Genomic DNA, 12,040 nt, shown 5'->3' on the forward strand with positions numbered 1-12,040 from the left:
ACAAATAAAAATCACAATAAGATGCAATTAACAGGGGCTTCCCTGGTGGCACAGTGGTTAAGAATCCGCCTGCCGATGCAGGGGACATGGGTTCAAGCCCTGGTCCAGGAAGATCCCACATGCTGTGGAGCAACTAAGCCCTTACGCCATAACTACTGAGCCTGCACTCTAGAGCCCACGAGCCACAACTACTGAGCCTGCGTGCCACAACTAGTGAAGCCCATGTGCCTAGAGACCAAGCTCCGAAACAAGAGAAGCCACAGCAATGAGAAGCCTGCACACCGCAACGAAGAGTAGCCCCTGCTTGCTGCAACTAGAGAAAGCCGCGCACAGCAACGAAGAACCAAAAATGCAGCCAAAAATAAATTAATTAATTTTTTAAAAAAAGATAGAATTAATACCAACTAGGATGGCTATAATAAAAAGGCAGAAATAAGCTTTGGTGAGGATGTGGAAAAACTGGAAACCTTATATACAACTGATGGGAATGTAAAAATAGTGCAGCAACTTTGGAAGCAGTCTGGCAGTTCTTCAAAAGGTTAAACAAAGAACTACCATACAACCCAGCAATGCCACTGCTATGTATACATCAAAGAGAAATTAAAACAATGTCTACACAAAAAAACAGTATACACAAAGGTTCACAGCATCAAAAAGTAGAAAACACAAATGTCCATCAACTGATAAATATATAAATAGAATGTGGTATATGGATTATTATTTGGCTACAAAAAGGAATGAAGTACTGACACATGCTCTAACATGGATGAACCTTGAAAATATTATGCTAGGTGAAAAAAGCCTGTCGCAAAAAATCACATATCATAGGATTCCATTTATATAAAATGTCCAGAACAGGAAAATCCAGAGTCAGAAAGTAGATTCATGGTTGCCTAGGGCTGAGAGGGGTTTGGGGGAAGGGCTGGTGGGAGGGAACGGGGAACGACTGCTAATGGATACAGGGTTTTTGGAGGATGAAAATGTTCTAAATTACATTGTGGTGACTGTTGTACAACCCTATTAATATAATAATTTTTTAAAAAATTTATACTTTAAATGGGTGAACTGAATGGTATGTGAATTGTATCTCTTTAAATAAAGCTGCTAAAAAAAAAGTTAGGTACCAATTTCCAATTACTTACCATCTTTAATCTATCTGAAAACACTTTAATCTGAAGCAGAAATACTACTTAAAATGTTAATTCCAAAACCACTCTAGTTGTATAGAAGTATTAGGTTGTTTAAATTTTATTTTGGAATTAATTACTTACAGACACTGTTAGGGAATCTTGTATATCTTTATGACTCACTAGCTGAACATTACCATCTTCATAATAATGAACCTATTAGAAAAAGAAATTACAGAAACCATATTACAGGAGTTATCAAGATCCTCATGGCTTCAACAATCACATCAATGCAGATGACTACCGATTTCAGCTCTAACCTAGTCTTCTCTGCTGAGCTCCCGACCTTAAACTCCAGCGAGCCTCTTCCTGCCCTTAGGCTAGCGAGGAACTAGGTAGCAATTCCTGCAGTTACTCAGGCAAGCCCTCCATTGACTGGACTGCTGCACATTTCTACCTCATAGATGTTCTACTGGTATCTAAACTCAAGATTTCCAAAATCAAACTCACAGTATTATCTCCCAACACCACTCTTGTTTTGTGTATTTCCACCAACCATTTAATTCCTCAAATTCAAAGACATGAATTTATTCAATAAACATTAACTGAGTGATTACTATGTATGACTGCTACTACAGGAAGTTCTAGAGACACAAAGCTTTTAAAAAGACAGCCCCTGACCTCATATTTCAACACAACACAGTAAGAGGTACGTACAAAGTACATTAGCAATACTCCAGACTCTCTCTGAGACATAAAGGACTTCAGAAAAGAGGTACACTGTACTTGGGCTTAGTAAAATGAGTTTAACGAACTAGGGAAGGTGAGGAAACTGAGCTTAGTAGAGAAGAGCATACTTTAGGAAAGGCCTGCAGGCACTTAGGACTGGAATGTGTGCGAGTTTGGGGAGTAGGAGCTGTGGACAGCTGGCGGAATATACAGGTAGGTGACGAGTCAACCCTGGGCCTTCTATGCCATGCAAATATGTCTGGACTATCTAGTAGGTGAGTGTACCACTAAAATGGTCTCAAGTGGCAAGTAACATATCCAGATTTAAATTTTTAAAAATCACCTTTCTTGATGGCAATGTAAAAAAGTGGATTAGGAGATGGCAAAGGGTCCAACCAATCAACAAAATAAAGTAACCATTATAAACCAGGCATCATGCCAAGTGCTGAAGATAGAACCAGCCAATCCTGGCTCTCAACAAGCTCTGGCCCAACAGGGGCACATCTCACATCTCAGAAATCATCCAGATGAGAGCTAGAGGCCTAACTGAAGGAAAAAATAATGTCAACAATAATGGCTACCATTCAATAAGCACTTTATGTCTGGCTCTGTTCTAATCATTTTGCCCATATTAACTCATCTTCAAAAAATTGCATGAGCTATTTCATTGTTGCTGTTTTCTTTTTTTTAGCTGATAAGGAAACAGAAAGAGCTTAAATGACTTCCTGATGTCATACAGCTAATAACTGGCAGAGCTGGGATTCAAACTCAGGCAGTCTGGTTTCAGAATCCATGCTCATAACCTCTATTTTCTAGTCCCTAAACGATAGCCACACCAAGACATACAAGTAATAGGATAAAAGACTAGAAATAATGTATACTGGAGTCAAATGATAGAGCAGTACATCTGATTCATTTTTATTCCTTTATGGCTCTTAGCATAATACCTTTCATGATAGTTAAGCAACAAATGTATTGAATAAATAAGTGATCCAAGATACAAAGAAATTAGTCAGTATTCTTCTTTAACTTATTTAGTAATATTCATATTTAAATCCTCTTAGTTATCAAATTTCTTCTATAGAAACATTTGAGCTTACACTGAGTCAATTCTAGTGGGTTTCATATAAGAAGCCAAATATGAGTACAGAAGATACTTAAGATATATGTAGTATGTACATGTGTTAACATATATATATACTTATACATCTATACACACACATATATTAATATTATACCTCACTCAACTCCACTCCAATTCAAAAGACAGAGAACAGCACAACTCAAACTCAGAAGATGCTTGGATGAACAAATTGTATGAAGAGCAGACCAAATGGTAGCATCTAATTTTAGCTGTGTTTTTAGAATCTGTCAGCTATCCTTGCAGATTTCTGATGACTAGGAAATGAACTGCAAGGTTATTTAAAAGACAAAATCAGCACTACTTGTTTTTCCCATTACCTCAAAACAAAGACCTGGAAAAGAAACAGTTATTGAGTACTATGAAAATGTAAACATACGAATTAGCTGCTTCTATGCTCAGAATCATCTAGAGATCAGCAAATTCTTTTTATTTCATACCTGAATTTTCAAGATGCCAACCACCTGAGTGGTTGAAGGAGTGATTGTAAACTTCCACTCTGACCTCCAACGACCATTCCTTAAAAATAAAAACAGCAGCTATAAATAAGGTAGGGAAAATAATTTGAATAAATTTTAAGTTCTAGATTTAAATTTCACGCTACAGTATGAGAGTGTGTGGGGAATGGATGCTGGACATTCTTTTTTTTAATCCCTGAAATATTCAAAAGAATCAAGAGGTTACGTTCAGTTATGAGCTACATTTAATCTTCATCCTGCTGATAAATAATGACCTATATAATGGATGCAACCTCAGAACTCTAAAGTTAAGGCTTAAAATACAGTTCAAAACTACATCAGTTTTCTGACTTATGCTTTAATTAAGAAAAAACTGAATAAATGTTCAGATTACCAGGGGCTTTCACAAGTTTACCATCCAGTGAATGATACAAAGTCCCGTAGTTTTAAAAGAATAGATAGTAATGCAATATTCTTAAGGAGATTTTGATATCTGGAAAGAGAAGGGCTTTAAAGGGTTATAAGCATCAGATTTTTTTCCCTTTTCCAATTTTAGACTTAAAGTTTCCACATAAAAGGCACATACATCCTCCTCCTAGATCCCAAAATGAGTTTTGGTATAAAATTGATACAGATTAATCGTAAGAAACTGTGACATTACAAACAAGCAACAGGCATGTTATTCATTTTTGTCTCCTAGATAATTAATTTTATCCTAATTTTTTCCTGACAGCCTTTTCATAGCAACTCCTTTTCTTCTGACCTCTATTTGCTCTTTTGCATACTAAAGACATATTCTGATATGTAAACTTATACCTGTTTTTTTAAAAACAGTATATATTTCTAAAACAGTCACAGAGCTAATGGATCACTATACTGGCTTTGCTACAGAATTATTTCTGGGTTCCCTTCAATATTCTTGCAGTCTGCCCAATCACAAAAACCTGCAGAATGATAGCACTCTCATACCTAAAGTTAACACTTATCGTTTGAAAAGTACTATTATTAGAACAATGTATATGTTCTACAAAATAAAAGATAACTTTATAACATGTTTTGATTTTGAGTGACTTAGCCAAAATTATCCATTGAAGCTTGACTGGAAAAAGAACTTAGATCTATTCATTTTTATTTCATGATTCCAAAAGAAGTTATTCCTTTTATTTAGGTATTACTATCAAGCACTAGTGAGTTCTAACCACACACATTTCTCATTTATAATGACAACATACATATATCACCACTGATCGTGAAAATTAAAAAAAAAAAGAAAAAAGGAATTCCAAATCAAGTAATCATACCAATTTGAGAACTATTTCAAAAGATCCTTCCAAAGGCATTACTATATAGTAATAGTAAACTGCACTGCATAGACAGTACCCTTTCTTTCATCAATGGAGTAAACAGTCAAGATGTCCTAGCCTTTAATTATATTCTTCCCTTCTCTTCTATTAATGCTTTAATTAGAAATGTGTATTTATTCAACAAACATTTATTAAGCCCTCAATACTGCTAGATGTTAGGGAAACAGCAGAGACCAAGAAAAGAATGTCCCTAGTGAAATCTAAAAAATGACCATGACTAGAATCTTGTGATTTTTATGCTATCTGCATTTGAGATGAACTGAAGTAATTTCCTTGTACCAAAATATTTAGATTTTACTGAGGTTATTGTGATATGTGATGTCTAGCACTTTGGAATGTCATAAAAAATTATCTTTCCCAAAAAGTGTAAGTGATTTTTAGCCTCAATGATATAATGTTCATAGTGGTAGTTTACAAAAAAAAATTCAGATATGTGAAGTGAAACAGACTAGAAAATTCAAGGACATCATTTTCATTTTATATATGCTAACACTCAAACTGTATTTCTGAAAACTAGTAAATTTACTATTTTATTTTATATATATATATTTATATATTTTAAACTAAAACTTAGTAACGAGTTCAATCCCAACAAAATTGATTTTATTATATATATCCTGGCACAAACAGCACAAATTAATAGCAATTTTGTGAAGACTTATTTCTTAGGATACTGGCAAATTAATGCTACAAGTTTTTAGGCCAAAAATGGAGAAACTACATCTATATCAAGGCCATACAAGTAAGTTAATACAACAGCTTGTCATTAAGGCCTATGTTTACAAATAGAATTTATTTTCCTTCAGTGATAATGGATCTCTTTCCTCCAAAAGTTCCTGTAACCTGCCTTTATTCCTGTGATGGTTAAGTAGTGGAGCAACCTTGGGCCATAGACCAAAGTGGTCCACAGGGGTTACTGATACCTGCTACTCTACCCTTAACAGCACCACCAACCAACTCGGCTAACAAGTCAAAGACTAATATACTTAAAAGGTAAACACTATGACCATACTTACTCTGATGGCCTTAGAATGTATTATCAAAAAGGGAGGATAAAAGTAAAGATTTCATTCAATTCTGAACTTATGAAGTCTTGGAGAGCCTCAGAATTTTATAACAGGAGATATCTCAGAAATAGTCTTGTCTAAGAATAAAAAGGCCCAACAACTTGTTAAAGGTCCAACAACTTGTTAAAGATATCTCAGAAATAGTCTTGTCTAAGAATAAAAAGGCCCAACAACTTGTTAAAGGTCCAACAACTTGTTAAAGATATCTCAGAAATAGTCTTGTCTAAGAATAAAAAGGCCCAACAACTTGTTAAAGGTCCAACAACTTGTTAAAGATATCTCAGAAATAGTCTTGTCTAAGAATAAAAAGGCCCAACAACTTGTTAAAGTGCTAATCAGTGCTTTGGGGAGCTGGACTTTTACAAGGGATAATCAAATGATTTGTACAAAAATTGTAAGGCATGACTGTAATTTGCCTCGCTGGACAAAACATGTCATTACTTCCTCACATTGGCCAACCAAGCACAAAGCAATCCACACGAAAACATCTACTTCAGAGTCACCAAAGTTCACGTACCAAAACGCGATCATTCTTCACTTTGTAAGTACCTCTGCCTTCCTCCCCCATGTAAGTCTCATTCAGGAACAACCCCTTCACAGAATGGGCATATGGGCCTGCCAACTGGTCTGCTCACAGGCACGCGTGTTCCCTCAGAATGCTGCTTGCTAGTCTAAAAACACCCCATGCTCTCCCACCTTCTTTTCACTGAGTGTCAATAGATTTACTGTCACCTTTGAAAGATCAGGTTGATTATGGAACAGATATTTTTCTTATATAAAAAGGCTGAAGTTTTATAGTATATTGTTCTTAGTCAATCATACAGAAACAAGGTATAGGCCCAATCAATAAAGAACTACAAAGAGAATAAGCAGTATCAAAATTCCCCAATACACAAAATTTTAACTTACCAAAAGTTTTTTGCTTGAAACTGATGGCTTTCTATGCATGCAATAATGGTCTGCTGTCCATCTATTTTTTTACCATATACCTTGTTGGTAAAGAAAATAAACACAAGAGTGAATTTAGGGCCACAGAATGTCCAACTTTAAACATCTATAAAATACTGAAAATTGTACAGCATTTTGGCAAGAACATATAAAAGAATACAAAGTAGGTCATCATTCCAATACAGTAGCTAGAGAAACAAATACTTAAATATGTACACCTAATCACAGATTCTTAGTGAATCATAAAATAGCTTACAATTAATGAACTACAATTTATTGGAAAAAAATAACTGTACTCTCAAAATATGCATAAACATCCCACAATCTCAGGGGTTGCCATTTCTCTAGACATTTAAAATAAAAAAGTAGTGAGATAGAAGTGAGAAAGTTAATTTACTTAAAACTAAGAAAGTTCACTAAGAGAATGCCTGCAATGGTATGGTGATGTTATTTCACCTCTTGCCAACTGCTTTAAGAAAGTAATGAATAATTTGTCTTTCGATCCCCTGGGAACAGGTAAGGACCCTCTAACTCAACCTCACCACCTTATTCTTGAGGTATTCTTCCAAAATAATCCTAATCAACACGGTTATAATTCAAAGAACCTGTAAGGTATTTTAGGTTATGTTGCTATACTTCTCAAATAATTATTGAGAGCTAGATACTTAAGGCGACCATATGAATTTTTGTCCTAACCAGGAATCTTCTGAGTGAAATGAGGTGGCTATTGGTAATACTAATAATTATATTGGGACAGCAGGTATAAACCAGGATGTATGGTCATCTTAGGCTGGAGAGGTAGGTAGAGGCCAGGTTCACAGGGCCTTGAAAACCACGTTCAGAAGCCTGGACTCTATCCTAAGTGCAACATGAAATCTTTGAACAATTTCAAGCAGGAGATTTCATGATCTGATTTGCATTTCAAAAGATCACTGGCTATGGAGAAGATCACAGAAACACAAATGTGGGGGACTAAAAAGCATAGCTAGGCATAGGCTATGAAAGAAAAAAAAAGTACTCATACTTTCTATCATATTTTATCCTGAAAATAAAAAATAGGTTAAACCTATGAAAGAACCACATTTAAAACCTTAAGAAATTTGATTATAAAACACACGAGGACAAGAGTTCACTTCCAAATAATTTTATTTGTTCTAAGGTTTTGTAATTTAATGAAAAAAAGTTTGATGTAAACTTAGGGAGACGAGTCATGAACATGACATTAAAGAATCTCATCATATCATGTTCCTCAAATCAATGTATGAGAATTACTACTTGGATTTAATTCAAGGTACAACAATTTTTCCATTTTTGACTATCATAATACATTTACTATTTAAAGTTTCTTGAAAAAAATAGTAAACATTCTTAGAAATATTTACTTCAAAAAAAAAGGAATATTAAATTATAAAATGTCCATTCTGTAAGTTACTATAAATTTCAAGATATCACAAAATCACTGTCATATTTACATAATACAAAAGAAAAAAGTGCACACTGGATAACTTACAGTGCAGACCCCATTTGGATAATGTTCTTTTACATAAGCTCGCAGAGCAGCTTCTACTGAAGTTCTCCAAGATTCAATTGCATTTTCTGCTTCGTATGGTCTTGGATCAGTTGCTTCCTTTCTTAAGTGATCAAATTTGAAACAGATTCTGTTTTTTGGATCCAAAAACTTTCCATTTCCCAGGTCACCATGTTCTGTAATCAATACCTTCAATGATGCAATGAATTTTGGGAAAAAAAAAAATTTAAAATAGCATTTAAATACTGATATATTATACATTCACTTGAACTTTTTCCTTAAAACTATAAAATAATTCTATTCCAAGCAACTGGTTTAACTATATGGCCCAAGTATAATACTTCAAATGAGTAGACTATAAAGACAATGAGGCTGCTCTCATGCAGCTCAGATCAGTGGATCTGATTTTCTCCCAATATAACATCCAGCTACCTGGTGGGGGAAAAAAAATCCATTGTCTAATACCCTACTGGAGTCAGGTTTTGTTTTGTTTTTGAGAACTATGGACAGTCTCCAGTTCCTCAAAACTAAGGAACTGGTAATAACCTTCATTGAGAACGGTTACAAGTGAATGTTTTGTTTTGTTTTTTTTTGCTGTACGCGGGCCTCTCACCGCTGTGGCCTCTCCCGTTGCGGAGCACAGGCTCCGGACGCGCAGGCCCAGCGGCCATGGCCCATGGGCCCAGCCGCTCCGCGGCACGTGGGATCCTCCCGGTCCGGGGCACGAACCCGTGTCCCCTGCACTGGCAGACAGGCTCCCAACCACTGCGCCACCAGGGAAGCCCCAAGGGTATGTTTTTAATCCACTTAGAATCCTCTTCAGTGTGTCCTACATTACTGCTGGGCCCACAATCTCATCTACTGTTAAGTGCCTGCTGCTTGTTTTTATTAAGATAATCACTGACAGTTGTTTTCAACTGACTTCCAAATTTTAACAAATGTAATTTCTTCATTTATGTGCATTTAAATTATACACGCATAAATTTGACGTTCTGTGCTTTCTTTTAAAAAATTTCACTCTTTTTCCTTCCCATGCGACTCTCCCAATCTTTGACTCTATACCTATGTCAGGACTCCCCCATCCCTTTGATGTAAATTATGCAAACACAGGATGTACCCTTCTGAATTTTTTTCAGTCATATTATCCTACACAGATAAATACATACACATCTATATATACATACACACACATCCAGGGGTTTTTATTGGCCACTGTTCTACAAGAATGGAACGAAAATGCACACATATTTTCCTGCATCTGGTTTTTTTCAACATCAACACTTTATAGAAATCCTTCAGAGTCAACTGGTAAACCTCTCATCATTCTTTTTCATGGTTGCATACTATCCCATGATGTGGGTATAACAATTTATTCTGCCATTCCACTACTGTTGGACCATCTCTTTATTTCAAGGCTGTTCTCTTTTTGGGAGGAGGGACAGGCACATTAAAAATGTTAAAGTATTATTGTACATATATTCTAACATACTAATGTTTCTATTTCCACTGGATGCTTCTATTTTTCTTAGATAGATTCTCAGCAATGAGGACAGTAGGTAAAGGGTTTGTATATTTTTAATTTTTAATACATAATTAGACTGCTTTCCAGAAATGGCTGTGACAATCTACATTTCTGCAAACAATATATGAGATGCTTCCCTTCAAATTATCACCATCAACAGGTATACAGTTCTTTTTTCAGTCTGATGAGTATAAAATATATCTCATTACTTTAATTATATTTCTCTCGCTCACAGGGGTCTAAATATCTCCAAGTTTGTGGGCCATTTTCTGTGAGCAAATATTTTTTTTGTTTGTTTGTTTGTTTGTTTGTTTGTTTTGCGGTACACGGGACTCTCACTGTTGTGGCCTCTCCCGTTGCGGAGCACAGGCTCCGGACGCGCAGGCTCAGCGGCCATGGCTCACGGGCCCAGCCGCTCCGCGGCATGTGGGATCTTCCTGGACCGGGGCACGAACGCGTGTCCCCTGCATCAGCAGGCGGACTCTCAACCACTGCACCACCAGGGAAGCCCGAGCAAATATTTTTTAATATTTTTCATCTGGGTGGGTTTTTTTCTTACTAATTTATAAGAGTCCTTTATTTGAGGTATTTGTTTTATTCTACAGTTAAAATAATTGATATGTAGCAAAATGTCCATCTTTTCTTTTATAGTTTCTGGGTTTCCAGTCTTATTTAAGATGGTTTCCTCTGCCCTTAATTATACATGTAGACTCTTTTCTCCTAAAATTCTAGTCATTTTACAAATTTTTAATCCACCTGAAATTTATTTCTATATATTGTAAGACAGAGGACTGGTTTAACTATGTGGCATATGTAGTTGATAGAAACCAGTGGTACCAATACCCTTTATTATATGTCTGTCTAAATTATAACCTTATCATGTATAAAAATATTCATATATTTTGGGACTAAATTCTGGCTTGATATGCTGCTCTATTGATCTACTTGTCTACACAATACCACGCTGATTTGACTTTACATTGGTTGTAAAGCACCTTCTGCTATCTAGCAATGCAATTGTCTCTCACCACTCTTACATTTTCTTGTGTTTCTTCAAGCATGTTTTTCATATAAAGTTTATGAAAATTTTGACCAATTAAAAAACTATCAGGATTCTAATCAAACTGCATTAAATTTATATTTTAGTTTTTAAATAATTTAACTTTCTACCTCAAAATGGAATTCAGTGTGCTCTTCCATTTGCTCAGAACCTGTTTTATGTGTTTCAAGATAACCACCATTTTCTTCACAATCCTATGCATTTCTTGTTAAGGTTTATGTTCAGTATTACCAATATTTAAAATGAAACTCCTCCCCCTCCAACCACTACTAGTCTAAGTTCCTACTTGCCACAATAGAGGAAAGTTAATGCATTTTGTACACTTACCTTAAATTTAGCCATCTCACAAAATTCTGTTAAGTCTAATAGGTTATTTTGGTTGGGAGGTTAATTTATGGGAGTTTCTCACTATTTCTAAATATATAAATCATGTCACCTAAGAGTTTTCTGTTCTTTTCCAAAGCTTTAAGAGTTCTCATTCTCTTGTCTTATTTGCTATACTTCCATTTATGATAAATAATAATGGTGATAAGTTGACATACCTGGCTAATTTTCTATGTTAACTAAAATTATATTAGTGTTTACAGTTTGATATTTACTACTGTTTTTCGTTAAACAGTATATTATATTTAAGAGGTTTTCTTCTATCCCTATTTTACTTAGGGTTTTTGTAATGAGGATTAGCTGCTGGAGTTTTCAAATCCCTTTTCACTGTCTATTGATGTATCATAAGGTTTTTCTCTTTATTTGTTGATTAAGCGATAAGAGCAATATATTGCCTTACATGGAACCACTCCTGCATTCCTGTAATAAATTCTATTTAGTCTTGGCATATTATTCTTTTGATATATTTCTGGATTCTGTTTGTTAATATCTGTTTAAAGTTTTAAAATCTATAGTCATATGTGAGATTAGTATAATTTGCTTTTTTTGTTTTGTATTTATTAGGTTTAAGTATTAAAATTACAGTAGGTTCATAAAATGAGTTTGAGAGCTATCCGACATTTTAAAAGGATGCATCCCCGGATCCAGCAATTCTTTTAGGGATTTACCTTAACAAAACAATGGTCCATGTGCCCAGAGGTACAATGATATT

At 35.1% G+C, this 12,040-nt stretch overlaps 1 protein-coding gene across 1 annotated transcript in view; it reads right to left on the reverse strand.

The window, feature by feature from the left end:
* CAPZA2 (capping actin protein of muscle Z-line subunit alpha 2) overlaps nucleotides 1-12,040 on the reverse strand; it is a 57,091-nt gene that overhangs the window by 3,689 nt on the left and 41,362 nt on the right. Inside the window, exons 5-8 of the mRNA XM_030857620.3 lie at nucleotides 8,345-8,551; nucleotides 6,796-6,875; nucleotides 3,438-3,516; nucleotides 1,272-1,343 (exon numbers count right to left, since the gene is read on the reverse strand). Coding sequence (XP_030713480.1) covers nucleotides 1,272-1,343; nucleotides 3,438-3,516; nucleotides 6,796-6,875; nucleotides 8,345-8,551 — 438 coding nt within the window. The remainder of the gene's footprint in view (nucleotides 1-1,271; nucleotides 1,344-3,437; nucleotides 3,517-6,795; nucleotides 6,876-8,344; nucleotides 8,552-12,040) is intronic.

The sequence above is a fragment of the Globicephala melas genome, chromosome 9 (assembly GCF_963455315.2).
Source record: "Globicephala melas chromosome 9, mGloMel1.2, whole genome shotgun sequence".
NCBI classification, from domain to species: Eukaryota; Metazoa; Chordata; class Mammalia; order Artiodactyla; family Delphinidae; genus Globicephala; species Globicephala melas.